Genomic DNA, 22420 nt, shown 5'->3' with positions numbered 1-22420 from the left:
TATGTGTAAGAAAGTGCACCCTTGCCTTTTTTAAGTTCCCTTTTTCGAATCAGTGCCCCAATTACTTAAGAAAAGTGCCCATCACGAACGTGTTCTGTGCCCCTTTCATACATAAGAAGGACCCGTTTGATGCCGTTAGCAAGAGCCCCTTTGCATTCATAGGTACCCTTTCCCGTACCCTTACTTCGCTCCGCCGCCCCTGCCAATGATCCACTAAAACTAAACATATTTAGCATGTTTAGTGTCTTTGCGTGCAGGGGGATTAGGGATCTTCCGAGAGAAATACCCACTACCACCCCTCCCCCACATTCCTATATCCACCCTCTCACAAGCAGTTCTTTATGTTTGTCGTGTTACGTGATAATTTGCACAAAATGTGGACTTTAGTCGTTTATTAAATAGCCTAGCAATCAAGTTTAGTTTGTATAACCAAGATCTTTGTAACATGCCTGAATCATAACCTGACCTATAAATGCACAGAGAAGAGGATAACACAATGTCTGAACTACATGTAAGATTAATTCGTCTCACCGGTAATAAAGATTGCGCTTTCCCTCATGTGAGAGGAAAAAGGTATTGAAGAGTAAAATTCAACTCTTTTACGAAGATTATGATTGGATACTTGAACATTGGCGAGTTGTGAGAAAAAAACCTACTTCATCTGGTTGAATGACGAGTATAATCGGCGATTATACGAGACCGAGGATCTGAAGGAGGTTTTACGACACACGGGTAACATACATAAACTTAATGTATTTTCGTCTTATGAAAAAAAATGTGTTAATTTTCCATGTATGCTCTTAACATTAGTCAGTCGACTGGATTGTTAAAAAGATACACTGTTAGAAAAATTATCCTTAAAATAAAAGAAGTTCCTGCAGCATGAGTCTCGAGAACATCTGTAATCTTACATAAATTGGTATTTGGTGTATGGAATCTTACAAATTTCCTTGAATAAAACACCCTTTTCTCCCTTTTGAACAGACCTGTTCTGTTAAATTGCAGAAAAATTCTTGTTATTCTAATTTACAGAATGATTCTGTTATTGCTTTCTGCAAAATCTTTTCTTTTTTTCTGTAAAATCACGGTTTTTTTTTAACAGTGTAGACTAATATCGCATAGTTGATACTATAGTGAAATCTGCATGCTGTTCCTCTGATAAAGAGATTAAAAAAATAATAATTAATCATATATTAAACACGAATAACTAATGAGATTACACAAATCAACCGAGTCATACAATCATACAATATTCAACCTTGTTCTGTATATTTTTAAAAGAAATTATCACAATTTACATTTTCCTTAATGTCTATATCAATCCCTAAAGGATTGGGCTCACTAAATAAGATAGTTGTATTAATGATATTGTTCTGCCTCTTCCTGATAATTACCAAATATGAATTTCGGTTTCTGTATCTGTTTTGGACTCAAATATACAGCAATAATCATATCGGTAGAATTCGTTAAAAAAAATGGTTCCATATTTTGATGCATTTACCCTACAGTGCGTATAAAAAAAAGTTTACACTTAGAAAAAATCCTGTAAAATTATATATTTGTAATATCCTGAAGATTTTTCCACATTTTAGCATTGGTACAGATCCAATTATGCATATGACGATATAGCTGTCGAAAAATATTTCCGCTTGAGTGAGCACCACTTACTTTTGAAAAGTTCGTGAAAAATCATTTGCGCAGAACTTTGAAATAGTTATGCGAATAAAAGTAGACCTTAATCTTGAAGAACACGTGGGATTTAGCTAACAAAATTGATTTGAAGATATCTTTTACCCTTTTTAATTTGCTTCCTTGCCCAAAACATTTCGAAGAGTGCATTGCGCCCCACCCCACTCCCCTACACACCGAGGCCATCTCGACGATATTTGCTTCACACTGAGCTGTCATTTACATGAAATTGCTTAGGCTTGATTTTCATTTTGTTAATCATTGTCATGCTTGGAAAAACTGTGGAGAAACAAGTATTAAAGGAAAAAATGAAGTGTAAACACACTTTAAATGATAAGAACTTAGTGAAACAATGCTGGAGATGTCTGATATAAACCTTTATTCAGATTTAGTTATGTCCTCGCAAAAAGGGTAAAGGTTGTGCTTACTAAGTGTTGAAATTTCAATTTGGGTGGCAAAATTGTTACAAAATGCTTGAATGTATCCATTTTATTTATATTGACTGAAAGTGCAAGGGAAATGTATGACAAAGGTTTGGCAAAAACAAGCATTTCTACGCAAACAGATTTCTGCGAGTTTTACAAAAATGGACGGTGCTCACTCAAGTGTAACATCCTGTCAAACCTTTTACTTTTATTGGAAAAAATTACCCACATCTTGTACATTTTTTTAATTTCTAGGGCTTTTTCAAAGTGTAAACTGTTTTAATACACACTGTATATTCTCTCTTTAAAGATCTGTACTACATTACAAGGAGAATATACTATCAGATAATACTATCAGATAATTCAGGAACTATGTGAATCTTATTGAGGTTTATAACTTATTATATCTTTCCAATACTTGTTACCCACGAGTCAAAACCTACACCATTGCGACACTGTAAAGAGAGTAAATATATCCGACATTAGGTCTGATATAGTATTCAAAATTTTCCAAAACTAATACCTTGGTCACATTTGCTCTACGGCGGCCGTACGGCGAGTCGAAAACAGCCATTTTAACATTTTTTTGTACAACTAAATGATAGGTGGTTTGAATCGAAAGTAATACTCGCCGTACGGCCGCCGTAGATCAAATGTTGACCAAGTTATAAGCAACAGCTTCACTCACTTAACTTCCCTTGGCTATTATCATGGGCTATAAGTACGTGTCATTAGTATTCAGACAATGTCCCCGGTGACTCTCTGAATTTTCAACGAAGGTAACTTGACAATCTATCAGTCTTTGAGAGAAGTATTGCGCTTTTCCTTAGAAATAGAAATTCGGACAATCATTGATATACCATGTACTTGAAAATAGTTTTCATCTATCAGGTTCCATCCATTTTTTTGCTGGAGCGAACAAGAGTGACAAATCTTCTTCATTGTTTTACCTGATCAGGGTATCAGCACTCATCGCCCCACTTTTGCCGTTTTTTTTATTTGATATAGCTTCCCTAACATGATTTTCAAATATTAATAGTTTTCTTCATCCCCTCTACCTTCGGTTTTATTGTATAGACTTCCTTGCACGTTTCCCCAATCTCGCATAAGCACCGTTTGTGAATGTTTATGGACAGTGCAAGTACACAACGTTTCCTCAGTGGAAGTGATAATACAACTGAATACATCCTTATCACAGACTTCCGAAATGTTATCTTAATTGGTTTCGTACTAATTTAATTCCAAGCTCTACCCCGTGTTGATACTTTGCCACACATCAAAAACTGTGGTGTTAACCGGTGTACATAGAGGACCGCATCAGTTATTTTACACCGGTGTTAAATTGGTGGTGTAAGTTTTACACCTATGGTTGTTACATTTACACTCTTTGGTCTTATGTTCAACCTCTAGGGTGTTACTGTAACACCTCAGGGTGTGGTCCTCTATTAACACCAATTGGTGTCAGTTTTAACACCACAGAACAGTGCAGTAGCGTACTTTAGCATCCACTTCGTACACGCTTTCTGCAACGTTTATAATCTATTGAAAATGCCCGTCAAATCAAACGGACAGATTAGAGGTCATTGTCGAAAGTTTGTGGACCAGGTCCGCACATCGCCTTAGTAATTGTCAGATAAAACAGTACTTGTCGGATAAAATGTCTGACAAGTCCTTTCATGAAACCCTCTCCAGGACGACACTACTGGTTTGATTCACCGATTTTCGACAAAGGTTGTTTTGTTTATGAAGGATTCTTGACATAAGATTCCCTGCGTTATAGAAAGCGTCTGCCAATCATATTCGGTGTCAAGGCAAATGAGGGCCTGACCTGGCTGCGAATATGTATGTTGCCCAAGATCGGGAAACAGATTCTCGGTGTCGCTCCCTATCTTTATGTCCGTTTAACTCCATGGCTCTTTTTGCTTGTCGAAAATTGTCAGGTCAAAATCACGTCTCTTTAAAATGTAACCGAACAATATAAAAAAAAAAATATGATTAATACAAAGACCAGCACATGATAGAAATACATGTATGACTTGTGACTGCGTGTCGTGTGGTCGATGAGCTCTTACTGCACAACCAATAAGGAAACCGTGAGGGGGGAGAGTTAACATAAAACAAACAAAAATCACTGCAAATACTTTTCGAAGAAAGGGTTTGGCAAATTATTTCAGAATTATATGCCTCCGTGCATATTCATGGAGAGTAAGACAGCGTATATAGCTCAGTCGATTAGAGCGTCTGTTTCGGATAAGATCGTAGATCTCAACGTGAGGGGTTCGAGTCGCGCTCACGCCGAAACAGTGCAGGTGTGAATGCAGTTCGAAAACTCTCCGTCCATTGGAAAGGACGCAAATATTGGTCCCGAGTATAAGATAAGATCACAACCTATGTACGTTAAAACCAATGCACTATTCGTAAAAGAGTAGGGTGTTCAAGTCAATCTAGACGTTCAATTGTCATAATAATCGATATAATGATTGTGGGCATTAACGGAAAGTCAAAACAGATTTTTTAAAACCCACACATTTCTGCTGCTTGAATGCTGATACCAAGATTAATTTCAATGCCCCGACTTACGTTCCTTTTGTTCATTTCGTTAAATTTGTTCATTTTGTTGCATATTTATTTTCAGGTTCCGCATCGATCCTCTACACCGTGCACACATTACAAACCACTTAATTCTATTATAATCATGACTATGTCATATGTTTATTACTATTGATTTCAATGATTGATTGTCGTACCAAAGGGCAAAACATGCTCAATGAATGCAAAATTCACTCTAGTAAGTGTACCAAACGATTTACATAGATTCTCAATTCAAATATGAATCGTTTGACACCACAAAAGGGCGCAAATTGAATACACATAACCCATGTTTGCCAAATTATTCAGCGACATCAGTAAATAATAGGGCTGGGAGAACTGAGAAATTCTTAGATTCATTTCGAAGTACAAAATTTTTATTTCTAAATTTTCCGTAATTTGTATATTGCAGTCAAGCCTATCCATCCTTGTCGTCGAGTAACCAGTGTGAACAACGACGATGGCGTTCATTACGACGAAGACGGTGGTGCTATCTTTCGCCGTCCTCGAGAATTTCTTTCACTCCGCGATCATCTTCGGATGGCCGTCACTCGTCTACGTGCTCAAAGACCTCGGTTATTATAGCAACCTATGCCCACCTTCAGAAAACAATACAACGACCACCATGTCGGGGTCGCCATCGATGTCACCCATCACAATTATTTCGACATCGATGACGACTGAGCGTCGTGATGATTCGGTGGATGAAGGCGTGGTCGAATGCGATGCACAGGATGCTAGGCTGTTACTAATCTACACCATATCATCAAGTATACTACCTTGCAGTATGCTGTTTTCGGGCATTCTATTCGAGAAAGGAGGGACACTCATCATCCGCCTCATATTTAGGTTGGTATATGGGCCTAGTCATCATTTTTACATGACTATATATTTTTTTATCATTATTAAAGTTTGATGCCACATAAATATGCATCATCAATATTTCGCCCATAGGGATTCTCAGGATGATGATATGATACAGAGCTATATATTAGATAGCCAAGGCAGATATAGCCATGCGCGATTGGTCCATAGCGCGTCACGTGATATGATTGAAATCAACGTATTTTCCCAGCCGGTCCACATTCGATGTATACAGTGCGTCCCAGAAAAAACGAAACCGAGATTTAGCGATCATTTATCATTACTTAATCATAAACAAAATAGACAAATGACCTACCAATTTAAAGCTTAGAATCTCCTCTTTCATCTGATATCACTTACATTATTTCTCATTCACGCATGAGTGAGCAAATACAATTTGAAGAAAGGATATCAAAAACTCATTTGGCGGGGGTATCTGGGTTTCAAAAAGAAAACCACATTTTTTAAAAGTTCAATATCTCCTCTTTAATTTGATACCTAAATTACAGAAAATGGTCAAGAAATAACAAAGTTCTGGTCATTTGAAATGAGGCTTGATTTTCAATAATTTCATAAAATGAAGAGGTTCTCCAGGCTGGCTTTCAAACTCACTCATCACTCCGTTTTGTTGACGATCAGCCATGCATTAAATCTTTTGTTCACCATGCGAAAGCTTCTGTGGGAAACCGGTGAAAACACGTTTATCTCATGAAATTATGGAAATACAAGCCTTATTTCAAATGACCAGAACTTTTTTATTTCTTGACCATTTTCTGTAATTGAGGTACCAAATTAAAGAGCAGATATTGAACTTTTCATAAATGTGGTTTTCTTTTTGAAACCCAGATACCCCTCGCCAAATGAGTTTTTGGTATCCTTTCTTCAAATTGTTTTTGCTCACTCATGCGTGAATAAAAAATAAGCTAAGTAATATCAGATGAAAGAGGAGATTCTAAGCTTTAAATTGGTAGGTCATTTGTCTATTTTATTTATGATTAAGTAATGATAAATGATCGCTAAATCTCGGTTTCGTTTATTCTGGGACGCACTGTATATTGACCGACCGGCATTTTCCCTCGTGATCATATTTTCCCTCGGGAAAATATAAATCCAGAGGTCCAAAGAATGTTTATATCCCACACCCTATCAGTCAATATCTGTATAATATCCCAATCTCATTTTTTTGTGGTCATGTCGTCATGGTCTTCATCTCCTCACGGGTTCCTAAAACAAAAACATTGGTTCACTGAATTGCCAAGGGTATTTCAGTCATACTGTTTAGATTCTACACTATCATTTAACATTGCTTAAATAATTATCCTTTTTGTTACTATTTTGACGTCTGTTGTAGTGTATCGCTCTTCGTAGCATACCTGTGTGTAGCGGCCAGCTCCCCGTCTGTTCCTGATCTTCTGTTCCCAGGAACCATCATCATGGCAGTGACTGGAATCTTTATAACCATCTCTACGTTTGAGGTATGCTACAATGGATGGTATTCTGTTTAATAAGCCTGTATACAGTTGTAAACTGCGCACGAGCAGAAAAGGTCATTTTAGATAAACCATGAAGGTGGCTTTCAAATTCACTGACATAGGCATTTGTGATTTGATGATTATTCATGTATTCCTTTCAAAATATTCATTTTATCACATCCAAGCTGAAGAGTAATAAGTATAGCCTTCATAATCACTAGTATTTGACAGTAGCCTAAACAATAGTCAAATTTGCCAAAGGCAGACAATAATACAGATTTCCAAACATTATCCCTGATGAACTATTCTAGTCACCTGGTCTATACAATGCCTTTTGTTCTTAGAATTTGAATACTCTACCGGTAAAGCTTACGCAACATCTACATTTGAAAATGATAGTGCTCATCCTAATGAAAAATCACAAAGGTCATTTGAGAAAAGTTGATCGTGAGCTAACCATGAACTGGCTTAATAACCTACTTTTAAGCCTGGTCTAAACTAGAATTATTTAACCAGACTTCTATGGAATGCCTGGCTTCACAATCGTCCATATTAATGACAATTATTAATCAATTAAAATTCACAATATTTTTGTATTTGTCTATTCTACCTTTTTCACAAGTCAATTATTATTTTTGTTTGCAGTAGGATAAGAATAATGTTTACTTGGTGAATGAGTTGACAACTGGCTCTCCATGAAAGTGTAGTCTAACCCGGATTTAATTAAATAAAACCATTAGGTTTACGGTTTGTATCCATTTGGTCTACACAATAAAAACGCTGTTTAAAAAAATTATACAACGCTGTTTACTATATGAACCTTACATTAATTGTTTAAACAGTTTAAACAAGTGTTTAAATCTTATACAACAAAGTTTAATTTTCAATATCTAATCTTCAATAAATTAGACATGATTGTTTAAACTGTTAAACAACTAGTGTAAGGTTCATATAGTAAACAGCGTTGTATAAAATCTTAAACAGCGTTTTACTGTGTACAAGCAGAATGGTCTAATCGACTGACAGCATCACCCCATGGTCTATAATCAATTAATTTTGATCTAAATTATTTTCTATTTTGGTTCAACCGTCACTTGGTCTGATGCTTGATTTGACTGTTATTTAGTCTAAACTTATTTCGTCCGCCTGTCATTTCTCACTTTTTTTTACAAATGTAAATTTCGGTTCATAAGCAGATCATCTATACTCCAAATTCATTTCATTTCCTTTATCATGTTTATTGGCTTTTTGCGACATTTTTCATAACAAAAATGTCAAGGATTTCAAATAAATCCAGATCGGTCGTGAATAGTGACCATCCAAATATTAGATTAAGATAGTAGTAGTAGTAGTAGTAGAAGTAGTAGTAGTAGTAGTAGTAGTAGTATAGTAGTAGTAGTAGTAGTAGTAGAAGTAGTAGTAGTAGTAGTAGTAGTAGTAGTAGTAGTAGTAGTAGTAGCAGTAGTAGTAGTAGTAGTAGTAGTAGTAGTAGTAGTAGTAGTAGTAGTAGTAGTAGCAGTAGTAGTAGTAGTAGTAGTAGTAGTAGTAGTAGTAGTAGTAGTAGTAGTAGTAGTAGTAGTAGTAGTAGTAGTAGTAGTAGTAGTAGTAGTATCACACTGTTAAAAAACCTGTGTTTACATTTGAAAAAAGAAGATTTTGCAGAAAGTAATAACAGAATCATTATGTAGGTTCATAAAACAGGATTTTTCAGCAATTTAACATAACAGGTCTTTTTCAAAAGGGTTAAAGGGTATTTTATTTAAGGAAATTTGTAAGATTCCGTACACCAAATACCAATTTCCTGTAAGATTAAGCAATCTGGTAAAATTACAGGTGTTCTCGATACTCTGCTGCAGAAACTTCTTTTATTTTAATGATACATTTTCTAACAGTTTAGTAGTAGTAGTAGTAGTAGTAGTAGTAGTAGTAGTAGTAGTAGTAGTAGTAACAAAAAATGTTGTTTTTTTATAGTTTGATGAAGATGATGATGATGTTAATGATGATGATATGATGATGATGATGATGATGATATGATGATGATGATGATGATGATGTTGATGATGATGATGATGACATGATGATGATGATGTTGATGATGATGATGATGATGATGTTAATGATGATGATGATATGATGATATGATGATGATGATGATGATGATGATGATGATGATGTGATGATGATGATGATGATGATGATGTTGATGATGATGATGATGATGATGATGATGACATGATGATGATGATGACGATGATGAACGAAGACATGGTCGAATCTTAATAATCTACACAAGATGTGAAGTTTTCAAATTTCAGAACAATTCTTATCTAAGTTTGATTAAATCATATATAGTCGTTTGATTCTTATCATTTTATTCGCATAAGTTTGTTCTCGGATAATTTCTAAAGATCGTCAAATTTGTTGCATATTGATTTCAAAGGAGAAATATCTTTGTTTCATGAAATTGCCATAGAACCATTTTCATCAGTATTTACTGGTATTTCTTCCTCTTAGATATCGAATCTATTTACCAAATACAAGTCGACAGTGATTGGTCTCATCGTCGGGTCATGTGATTCTAGCGCATGCGTGTTACTCTTTATCAAGGTAAATGTGTGATTTTTAGATCATTTTCACTGATGAAACAATCATATAGCAATTTTACTATTTTCTTTAAAGGTCTTTTTAGGATATTGATCTTTCCGATTTGGGCAATTCACTATAGTCGCCTGCAAGCAAATTAATGTGCACACTAATCGCCCTTCGTTACCTCGAACTGTCACGTAGTATTTAGACCTGCGTGTATGACTCCTTCAGGAAATGTGGGTCTTATCATTACCAACTCCTTGCCCCAAAGATCTGTTATTAGTGCTTCACCCATCGTTGACAAACTGGCAATGGTAATTTCACTTATCAAATTAATTTTCCCGAAAAGATAACTTCAAATTCCTGCAATTCAAGAAAAAAAATCCCGAAGTATTCAGAAGAGCTACAATAATATACATTAGTCAATATTTTGTATAATATACAGTAAATGCAACGAAACGTTTTAGAACAATATCAATAATTATGTTAATATATGCTTAAAATATGTCCTGCCTCTGCCGTAATGAACTAGGACTTAGACTAGTTTTACTTCCTATGTTACGTTTGTAAATTACTATGTACATGTTTTACCTTATGTGTCCTCTGACCCTTTATTGAAAATTTAAATAAAGTGATAAAAATCAAAACAATCCTTATACCCATTTAGAAAACAAGTTTAACAAACCCCAAATACTTGATATCACAAATTCCAGTTGTTGGTTTCGTTTATTTCTTGTGTAGGTGTTATACGATGCCGGTGTATCGCTGAGGGCGTCCTTCATCGCTTTAGCTATCTCAACCCTCTTCTTCACGATTAACACTCTCCTCCTCCCCCGCGACCACATCCCTTGGCCACTCCCTGAGGACTACCAACTTGGAAGCGGATGCTGCTACAAGAACAAGGACAGAAACCCAGAGTTGCCCTTCCAAAACTCAGATCATCACAAAGATGAGTTGAAGTCGGCAACAGAGCTGACGGAAAACAATAATAAACACGTGACTGTTGACGGTGATGAAATGTCACCGGAATGTTATTCTAATTTAAATGAGAACAATATCTATTCTTCAGATGATCAACACGAAAGGAAAGAAGGCGGGAAAGCAAGTTTAGCGAAGGAAAGTGATGTTTATGAGAAGCACGATGGCATGGTTATATGGCATGATAATGCAGGATATGAACATGAAGGTAGAACATACTTTCACAATGATTATGATCAGTTCGATTATTGTATTCAAATTCGTCAACTTTTTCAAAGAAAGTTTTATGGAAAGCCATTAAGATTTAAACGGTAATTGTGATGAGTCGAGAGGATGAAATTATGTAGCAATCATGAATATTAGACCGGAGAGATAATAATGAAAGTATGGAATTCAAAAAAGTTGTCCTAAGACGAGTATTTGTATAATTAAACTTGAAGTTAATTAAAACAGAAATGATGATGAAGGTTTGACTAAAACCAATAACAATAAGAAAGTTTTTATTATGAGAGTTTTAATGACGTCATACAATAACATGGTCAGCAGACGATGATGACTGGAAGCATTTATCTTGATAATTATAGGAGTGTTTATGAGTCTGATGAAATTGTAAGTGAATGTTAAATTATTCATATCACCTGGCATCGATGGCGCCATGCAGGTAAATTTGATAGGAGGGTAGGACTGCTTTCAACAATTACTAATTGAGGTATAATGTTTAACATGGCCCAACACCCGTCTTATTTTGTTTCTCCATTCTCCCTTTTCTTCCTACTTTGTTATGTTTTTGCTACTCAAACCCTCTCGTTTTCACTAGTGTACTTCAAAAAATTTTAGGAATGGCCGCCCCCCCCCCCCCCCCCGTGGCCGTTGATGTCGAGAGCTGCTTGTCTTTGTTATATTTCAAACCTTCAATAATATGCTCCTCTGGCCAGTGTTGTCCTCTTCCTAGTGTTGATTATGTAGAATCACAATATTCGCAAAATAACCATTAATCTACTCCTTTGTCCTTGTTTCGTATATAAAACTTAAGATGGGTACGTCACCCAAATTCCCGAAACAGATAACAAAGTCTCTGTTCAGGGCCTCAGCAATGGGACCAGCGTCGACCTTTCCAAGGCGGCTCGGCGAGCGACCAGGGACAAGCTAACCGAAGACCAGCGACTCGAAGATTACCCAACTACCTGGTCGATCCTGAAGTCGCCCATGTTTCTCCTGATGACGTTCTGGACGATCGTGGTCCAGGGCGAGATCTTCTTCGTCATCGGGATCATGAACCCGTGGTTGACATTCCTCGCTGATGGCGATACTGAAACAGGTTTGTGTCACTCAAAAGGCCTGTATTTGTCATAGTTTTCTTGTAGCCCTTTCCAACGAATGCAGATGCGTGATACAGCGTACTGGAAGCGATGACATCACAAGCATTGTTTTCTATTATGTTTTCATTTTGCGTTGCATTTAGTCAACATGAACATATTGGTGTCAAATTTGGTAAGGAGAGATGTTCATTGATTAATGCTTAAATGCACACAAAAGAATAGCCTATTTTAAGCATAACAAAAATATAACCAATAAGCAATTTAGATTCACAGAGCACAGAAACTATTCACTAAAGTATATAATTTAATGCGCTATACATGTATATGATTCCCAGAAGTCTTTATACTATAGAATTAAAATCCATTTTAAAGTTATCGAGATCGTCAAGAAGATATCACGTTAGAAGAGAGTTTGTTTATTCTTCCTGTATGCATAAGATTGAAGGTAATTTCTTGACGATACCCTTTTTAACCATCAAGAATTTAGAATATGTACTGTACATATATAATCATAACATTATTTGCTCTTCTCATTTCACCCTAGTAAGTTTTTATACAAACATCTTAGCTATAACCACCATAGGAAGTCTGATTGGATCGCCTATTATGGGATACGTCTTTGACAGACGAAAGGAACTTTCTGAAAAATCACCGAAGAAAGGTAAAAATAATGTTTAAATAATATATTGCAATAATTTCGTTTAAACTGGAGGCTAAATGATTATCAATACTAGTTGAGATCCTGGAAGTGTAGTTACTCCAATAAACATTTTACACCTTTAGTTTTGGGTTTTTTTTTGTAACTATATGCCTATAGAGCCAACTGTAAGTCCAGAGTATATACCCAAAGTATACAAAATCATATGGAATGATTTGAATGTTTATTCTGCAGAAGTACCACCCCATCGCTACCTAGAGCTTTAATCATATTAATGTATTTCACTGGTCACAGCCATTTTGGTACCCCTTTTCGGCTAGAACATGGACATCGATCCACCCCTCCCCCCCCCCCACACACACGCCTTCATTCACTGAAAATTTAGTACTGCCATTGCTATAGTGAACCTTGGAATAGGTTTATAAAAGAAGCCGATGTAACACTTTAAGAGAATTACTCGGTTTGGTACACTTTTGCAACATGTGAGCAATAAGCCTCTATGTATTAAATGAAATTCTAAATCCTAGAATACCAATATTCAAAGAGATTACCATGAAAAAGAAACTTTAGATTCGACACCAATTTATATTCCAAATAACTGATACCAATGTCTTAAGTAGCATAAAAAACAAGTCAAGATATCTGCCACTGTAATGATCATTTATCTCGACAAAAACTGCAATACCATGAAAACAAATTTTAACAAGTCAAATTACTTATGCATTTGATACTTGGGTTTTTACCTGATATTTTAAAGCTTTAAATAATTCACGCAATATACCTAATCAGCAAAATATGCGTTGAATGTGTAGACCTGATATTTCGAAAACATCAAAATCAGTAGTCTTTTAAGGTGGAAAAGGCTATATCAGACTAGTTGATATAACATAAAGACTAAAATAAACATGGCTTTTCTTTATAATAAGACGAACATATATATATCTTAATGATTGATACTGTCAATGAAATACTCCTGAATGAACATGTTATCTTCAAAGTATTTAACGGTCTTACATTACTTCATTTTTATAACTTTTTGTCGATCCATGCTATGAATTTAAAAAATAAACTTATGTCAAGATTAAATTCACAGTAGCCCGCTTGACAGTTTTATATTTCAAACAATTTGCATTTTTCATTTCACTACTAAACAGAAGAATATTCTTAAATCACGTTAGACATTATTTTGTATGCCTTCTTGATACAGATGATACCAAGGGACCTTACGCTGATCTGCGAGATAGCTGGTTACCGGTGGCATTATCTTCCGTAACAGCTATAGCCATGTCTGGTTTAATGATGGTGCCAATCCTCCCTGTACAATTTGGTACTTTCCTCTTACTCACAGCGGTCAGGGCTATGTTTTACTCTGCCTCTGCTGCTATCGTGCCTATAACGTAAGTTTCATGGCTATTTGAAATTTAAATGAAGATTTAATTATGTGAATTTTATTGGATTGTTCTTCCAAAATTCAACCATAAAGGAGTCATTTTCTTCTGTAATCATACCACTTTCTAGTCATTAATTTTTCGTGAAGATTTTTTTTCTTCAGCTCATTCTTTTCAGTACCCAGGGAATGTTAAATAATAGAGAAAACACGCTGCGCCATTATGTTTATAATTATGGTTTGTTGTTGTAAATGTTGTTAATCGATTATGACTGTTATCGATATTCCTGTTCGATTAGCGATCGGCCTCTTGGCCGCTAGCGTTTTATTAAACACACATCTCGTTCCTTTACTCGCCTGGTATTACCTGTTTTTATTAAACTTTGTCGTGGTGGCAGCTCGTGGTTCGGACTGAGGGCCTGATATAGTTTTCTTACCACCCAGGCTACAGGTAATCAAGCCTATATTCTGAGGGCCAGGCGTTCCGTTGTACTTACGGTGACTGGTTTAGGTCGGGTTTTGTCTCTCTTTGCATATTGATGACTGTGTTGTAATAATGCCTGTGGCCAAGGGCACCGCTTCGCAAGAGGGCGATGCGGTTAGTTTTGCCGGGGAGCCGCTCCCGTGCTCCCGTTCATCAGTTTCTGACTCGAGAGTGCAGTCAGCCTCTAGTGTTGTTAAAACTGGTAAGAAATCACCTCCTTACTTCTATGCTAATCTTGATCATGATGATGAAAGGAAAATAAGAGTAGAATTGAAGAGTGGGAGTGAAATTAACATGATTGGTGAGAACATAATTGATGAATTAGGATTGGAGATTGCTATTGGTGAACAAGCAATGTATGATGTGTACGAGATGGATAGAGTTAATATCAAGTATGATGTTGTGGGTTATTCATACTTTAGTCTGGTCAGTAGTGGTGTCAAAATGGAATATCTTGGAATAGTTGTTGGTGAAGATGTTGGTATTGTGGCTGGGTCACCATTCATGGAGGACAATGATATCATGGTAAGACCTTCAAGGCATCAGATTATTTTCAGTAACAATGCAATCTTTGAATACGATGAAAATGAACAATGTTCTGTGGTGCATGAATCTAGACTGGTACCCGTTACTAGGGTTACCGAGCAAAACCTTCCTGTTGAGAGTTTGGATGCATTGTATGATGAGCCCTGCTCATCTGGTAGAAAGCCCATCCTTAGTGATTCTCCTGAGTCTGAAGAGGTTAAACCTTCTCATATCCATTCTGGTTCCGTTGGCAATTCGCGTTGCCATGGCAATACTCATCTCACTTCAGGGAATAGTGTTGAGAGTAGTGCTATTAGTTTTAGGGCTACTCATACAGGTTCGTGTGACGATTTGTCTGAAGAGGTTAAACCTTCTCATATCCATTCTGGTTCCGCTGGCAATTCGCGTTGCCATGGCGATAATCATCTCACTTCAGGGAATAGTGTTGAGAGTAGTTCTATTAGTTTTAGGGCTACTCATACAGGTTCGTGTGACGATTTGTCGGGGCAAAATAACATCTGCCCCACTCTCGGTAACAATGATGAAAGTGATCCCCTCACATCTGATCCTTGCACAACTTCATGCAACAATACAGCGCTTGAAAACGTAAACATCTCAGTCTCGGTTAACAATTTGCGCATGACGGATTCACATGAGTCAAATGTAACACGCTCGATCATTCCACGTAACGACTCGCACGTTCTGTGTACCGAAATGTGCTCGCCCGTCCCGCGTGACGAAATGCGTTTGCTAGTTTCATGTGATAATCTACAGATCGATGTCGGCAGTGTAAACGCTACCACACAGCAGCAACTATCTCACACAGTGACACACACAACCTCAGGCATCAATCAATCACAGGCTACCACTTCACTTACCACTAGTCACACAGAGCCCAATAGCTACCCTGGGCTGGAGCACCAACACACTCTAACTCAGTCCCACTTACATGCCATCAACATAGCAGATAGTCACACATCTGCCCATCATCAACTAGCTACCTTCAATGTTTGTGACAATGACATAAACACTCACCAACCACCATCAGATATAGATGCCAATACCAACTACCAAGATGTCCCACCTCTCACAGATGTAGATGCTCATACCAACTACCTAGATGTCCCACCTTTCACAGATGTAGATGCTTATACCAACTACCTAGATGTCCCACCTCCCACAGATGTAGTCGCCCTTCGCTACCAACCACCAGCAGATGTAGATGCCCCCACCAATTACTTAGATTTTTCATTTTGCTCAGATGTTGATGCTTCACCGGACCCCCAGCCGCCTGTCGATGGCAGCGTCCCATCCAACAAGTTCCCATCTACTATAGATGTCCCTATCCCTTTGTTGACGAGAGCCCCTGATACCCATGACCCTTTCTGTCCATATGTAGTATCCCCCATATCCCATGCTACTCTCGGTAGGTCCAATCTTAGTTATCATGTGATAGTTTCCTACAGTACCATTGCTAATGACGTACTTGCCTTCCAGCCTCTGGGCCCCCGTGGTGCAGCAACGTATCCAACTACCCTTGGACCCAACTTCCCATCATGGAGCGATGCCTTTTGGATCTGGTCTGGCTCTTTCAGTACAGCTGACAACCATCCTCCAGAGTCGTGTACCCTGAACTCTAGCCCCCATTCGTGGCCTCATTCTCCCCTAATGCATGCCTTGCTGTCCCATCTATCTTTTAAACCCCCCTAATGCCTCCTCATCCAGTGGACTCTGTTTACAGTGTATAATCGCATTTTCTTGTACTTGTTTTATTTTCCCCTTGTTGATTTTATTACGCATTACAGGATTTTAATTACAGTGCTGGAGATTTCATGATTTATTGATATTTGTATTACATGTATTATAGAGTGCCATTTATGAAGGTTTATGACAGTTATTTATGTATTGGTGATACATACTTGGTTGGTTGATTATAATGCTTTGTTTTGATACACAGTTACACACAGTTGTTTGTTTTTTTGATGTGTGTGGTTGGTTTTGAAAGTGTACCTGCCCCCTTTTCTTGGGTGTGAATGGATGTGGTTGTTTGAATGTGCTGTGATTGAGAAGTTCAATGTGCCCCCACTTGGTTTGCAGGTTTTGGTTATCATTTCATTTTTATTACTTTTGGGGGGGTCTTTTCACTATCGTACGAATTTTTTAGCTGTTTATTTCCTTTTTACCTGTTACACAGATCAGGGAGATGCAGGAATTAATGCTTTACACTACTGGAGACACGTTTGTACTACATTTTGAGATGACATCTTAACTTTGTTTGATTGATAATTTTTGCCTTTTTTATATTATGTGTTTCTTCTATTGATGATAATTAAGGTTAACAATTTTACTGATATAGTATGTCCTTTTCATGTGTATATTCATTTTCATGTCGTTATACTTTTATATTTTGTTACAACGCCTATGTCTTGTGTATCTGATCAAAGAGTAACACATTATCTTGGATTTGGCGTCAAGACCGATATCATATTGCATGACTACATAGTTTTGTTTTAGTCGTAAAGTGTGTTGTCATTTATTTAAGGAGCTAGCCTTGACTTGGATTGTGATCACTCTTGCATTTCTTTGCCGTCGTATTGATGGTATTTTGACAGAGTCTACGAATGCCTTCATTTTATTTGTTTTTATGATTTATCATTTACAGTTTTTTTTTTGAAGGAGAAAGAAACAATGCCGATATAAGTGTATGTATTAGAATAACAGGACTTTATCATGAAGTTGTTTAATTGTAGATTATGTCAAAAAGGGTGAGACTTTTTACATAATTTACTGTGCTTATTTCACGTTTATATTTAATGATGTATTTAGCAGATATGCGTTTGTTCAGTTACATGTAATTGATTGATGAAGATATTGATAGTTGATATGTGCTTTTGCATGAATACCATGTTTATTGCACCAATACCATAACAACCATATGTAACCGATAACAGTGTATTGAAATGTATTAAGTATAGAAGGGTTAGTTACTGTTAATACTATTGTAATTGTGATTATGATCTAACAGCTTTTGCAAAGGAAAAGAAGAGGAAATACACATGAAATTGATGCATAGAGAGTGTACTGGTAATATAATTTGGTTTTGTTTAGTGGGTCTATTGTAATACATGTTTATGGATTTAATCCTTAATGTTGGTGATGAATTATATGTGTCAAGCATGTACTTCTACATTGTTTTATAATCAGTTTATTGAATTGATTTTATGCATATATGTTGTTAAATGTACAAGACCTGTTAGACATGTTAGAAAGGTTAGACTGTTTATTTAAGTGGCTTTAACCAAGAAAAGATTTGAGAAAGATTGCTGTATTCAACCATTAGTGTTTTGGGATTGTATATAGGAAAACATATATCGTGTCAGTTTTGATGTTTGTTTCTAAAGTACGTTTTAAATGGTCTTTCTACTAGTATTGTGATTTCATGGGGAAAAGAAACAAAAGGAAATTAGCCACGCCATTATGTTTATAATTATGGTTTGTTGTTGTAAATGTTGTTAATCGATTATGACTGTTATCGATATTCCTGTTCGATTAGCGATCGGCCTCTTGGCCGCTAGCGTTTTATTAAACACACATCTCGTTCCTTTACTCGCCTGGTATTACCTGTTTTTATTAAACTTTGTCGTTGGAATAACTTAGATCGTGTCAGAGAGCTCATTTTAATACCCTGACAATCCCATTTTATCACATGCCCTGATAATACTAGAGAAGTTATATATATTATATTAGATTTTCTGAAGCATCTTTCACCCAAACCTGTGTTTAATTATATGTTTGTACACTAGTATATTTTATTTGACAGTGAATTCTATCTCTGAAAATGAACAACCTTCCATTTCTTTTCATAATGAAATTCTGTCAGGGATCACTTTGAATAAACCGTTATTTCATTGTTTTGTTTGTAATCCGATATATTTGTATTATATTTCTTTTTCAAAGTGGGTAATAAATTAAATTGGATTTCTTTTGTTTAGTTAGTCAGAATCTATGAAATAATATTGCAATATCTATGATTGTTATTAAAACTGCTGTTTTTCGTTGTTTCTTCAGTTTTCCAATGCAATTTTATCCGACCGTGTTTGGGACTGCAAATTTCATCGCTGGTTTGATGTCTCTCACCCAGTATCCACTCTTCATCGTCATCCAGGAATCGCTGAACGGGGATCCTAGATGGGTAAGATGGTACTTTGGTCATTGACAGGGAACTTCGTACTGACATAAGTTTGATTTTATGCAAGAGAAAATAGTTAAACCCATCAATAATAACATTTTGAACATCCATTGAAATAAAGTGGTGTTTTTATTGATTTCATTCATTTAAAATATATTCAACCGAGGGACAGGAGGAAGCTGTTTTGTCTTTATTTCATTATCAATGGGGCCATAGTTATGTGCATAAAACACTATGTGCAGTATAACATAATATACGAATTATGCATGCTATTTCCTTTTTATAATTTAAATTCTAATATGCGCTATAAACACTAAATGAAGTATTCATATACAACAAGCATGACAAGTAAGAAAGATGCAGATTATCACAAAGTCAGCCATGAAAGTACCTTTTGTTCGATGAAGGGGCATTTCATATGCTGTACAAAAGTCAATGTTTAATGAAATGAATCTATATTTAAAATACAAACAACTGCAACCTCTCTTCTGTAAAATTATCAAGAGATCTTACAAATTGCAACCAACATTATTTCAAGCTATATCACAGACCACTTTTCTCAAACAACATGCACAATCCGCATTTGATGAAATTAATAGTTTCATTTTCATTTACATGCCTTTAGACAAAACTATATATAAACACTATGATTTAATTGTAAAAGATTTTGCAAATAAATCGATAATTCATTAAACGAATTATTTATTGGATCAATCCAATTACTTACAACCGCAATTATTTACAATTTACTTCTTAGATATGTATGTCAATTCTGTGCATATATCATAATTAATACCAGCTCTGTGATTTTTCAGGAGGGTTTTATTGTTTTTCGCCCCCATTATATTCTTTCAAACTTTAAAATGTTTCATTATCACACAAGACGCTCACTTCATTCGTGTAGTGACAGTTTTTAACATGGAACAACAAATGTTGCGGGAACATTCACGTATGACTTGCATAATAAAAGTACCACATATCACTGATGACCTGTTTTTTAATTGACTTTGAAGAAAATTATAACAAAACATAAAATCTGAAAAGAAAAGAAACACATTCTTACTGTCTATGCAGATTCCATATTGACACCTAAAAAAATATACAGAATTTCTTTAGAAAATTAATATTACAATCGCGAACTTTGCACCTTTACGTATATGATTCATTTTTATATACATTTTAATCATCTCTGAATTTTCAAAACAGGTAGTCTTTGGGATGATGCTTGCCAACGTCGTGGCTTTGATATATCCTCTTTACATCTATATCTACGGTAAAAACCACGAGAAGCAATACTTTGAGACAAGACGAGAAATTCCAAATTCAAACGGCTTTGGTGCTTGTCACAAAAAAGAAGAAGAATTTGATGACATGCCTTAATTCCACTGCTGTCAGGGATCTAATTCAGAAGTGGAAAATGTAGCATTTAAAGATGAAAGATTAAATTTCGGACAAACAAACTTTAAATACTAAGTTAAAACCTCTTTGTAAGTTTGAAAGCAAAGCCAATCCCCAATCGATATAGCAATATTATGATCGGATATACATGATTTGGTGCGTGTCTGTAAAAACTTGAAATCAATGACAATGTTGATTACATTATTATTTTATTGGTTATCAAATTAAGACTTGATAATCAAGACAAGATTAACGTAAAATCATGTTAGTGTGACAATATGTTTACATATATTTTTGCCATTGATTGATTCATCACGAGTGACAAAGTGACACTATAGTTTAAGAATGGGCGGCGCCATCTATTCCCTGCATGACATTTTTTGAGAAATTAAAAAAATGAAAGTTTGCAATCAAACTTAAAACAAAGATAAATCATCGCACTCGTGTTTAAAAAGTAAATATGGAACCATTCAGTGCCAATTTGTACTTAAATTACTTTTGTTCCTTTAAAACATTTCTCACTTATTGTTAGTTGTTACTTGTCGCAGCATTAATACTCCATGGTTGCAGTAATCCCGAAATGCAGCTCAGAAGCTAGACCGGGATGTAAGTAATGTGGTGTGTAATTGGAGGTTGCGTAGTTTAGGGTAATTGGTTGATCCAACCTATGTTAAACCATGCAAGGAAAATGAGCATGTAACGGTGCAAATAAACACATGCATAAATTCATTTACTTACATCATTGCAGATAGATAGATAGTGCAACCTTTCTGAGTATATTCGTTGACGAAAATCACATGTCCTGGCAATCAACATTGTTTGATAAATATTTCCAAATTCAATTCTATTTAATATTATCTCGTCTATTGTTTTGGAGAGGCTGAGTAAATTGAGTTTGTTTGTATTTAGTTAGATATATCTAACTATATTTAGTTCCATAAAGCAAGTTAGCGTTAAAATACCAAGATGTTGTTCTTTATGTACAAATTTTGTGCATTATCAAATCATAAAAAATAACAATTTATATATATTTATTAACTGCATGGATGCCTAATAAAATTTTAGAATATGCAATACGATGTAGGCTCGTAAGAAAATCATGTTGCACTCTGTTTCAGACATTAATATGGTTGTAAAATAATGATGATGATAATAGTGATGATAATGACCATGGTGATGATGACAACGTTGATGGTACAGTTGTTGTGGCTGTGGTGGTTGTGTGGTGAAAGTGTTCTGGTGGGTGGTGGTCGATGATGATGATGATGAAAAAGATGAATCAAAGAAACCAGAAGAAGAATGGTGACTGATATTTTCCAGTTCTGATATTTTGATTTCGTCTTTAGTCGGCTGGTGGAGCAGTGATAATTCAAACCATTCAAAGTTGAAAAAGAAGGAAAGAAAAGACGGTTAAAACGGGAATCGGGGAGAGAATACAGAGTATGCGGAGTGGAAAGGGACAGAGAGGGGGGAGGGGAGGGAAAGAAAGTGATTGAAATAAAATGTTGAGTGGTAAGTATTTTTACATATTCATCTTTTTTTCCTTTCTAATCATAAATATTTTTTTCTAAATAATTTTAAGAATATTAACCGATTACACATCTTTGGTGAAAACTGAACAAAAAAAAACTTTGAAGTGGCCCCGCGTGCTCAATGACCATTAACTGACATTGCAAGAGAAAGCACGCTTAGATGCTAAGTGTAATCTAGCAGGCTGCATGATAGCATTGTTTAACGTAACATTTTCTACGTACAAATATCAATTATATAGAATGAAAAAATATTAATTTTAAAGAAAGATGAGGGAAAACAATGGAAATCCAGTTGAGAATGCACGCCATGATAAATTGCGTGTGG

General features: G+C 35.8%; 2 protein-coding genes across 2 annotated transcripts; both read left to right on the top strand.

The window, feature by feature from the left end:
- The first annotated feature begins 442 nt into the window (after nt 1–442).
- On the top strand, nt 443–20778 carry LOC121408593 (large neutral amino acids transporter small subunit 4-like). The gene is made up of 10 exons (XM_041600111.1): nt 443–732; nt 5116–5552; nt 6919–7042; nt 9554–9646; nt 10367–10811; nt 11637–11921; nt 12467–12583; nt 13788–13977; nt 19045–19168; nt 20372–20778. Exons 2-10 carry the CDS (start codon nt 5164–5166, stop codon nt 20543–20545), a joined length of 1941 nt encoding a protein of 646 aa, XP_041456045.1. The 5' UTR covers nt 443–732; nt 5116–5163; the 3' UTR covers nt 20546–20778.
- LOC121408592 lies at nt 14190–16879 on the top strand. The gene is made up of 2 exons (XM_041600110.1): nt 14190–15192; nt 15340–16879. The coding sequence occupies exons 1-2, from the start codon at nt 14524–14526 to the stop codon at nt 16684–16686; spliced, it is 2016 nt and encodes a 671-aa protein (XP_041456044.1). The 5' UTR covers nt 14190–14523; the 3' UTR covers nt 16687–16879.
- Nucleotides 20779–22420: the final 1642 nt, after the last annotated feature.

The sequence above is a fragment of the Lytechinus variegatus genome, chromosome 2, assembly GCF_018143015.1.
Source record: "Lytechinus variegatus isolate NC3 chromosome 2, Lvar_3.0, whole genome shotgun sequence".
Lineage (NCBI taxonomy): Eukaryota > Metazoa > Echinodermata > Echinoidea > Temnopleuroida > Toxopneustidae > Lytechinus > Lytechinus variegatus.
This window is presented reverse-complemented; position numbering and strand designations above follow the sequence as displayed.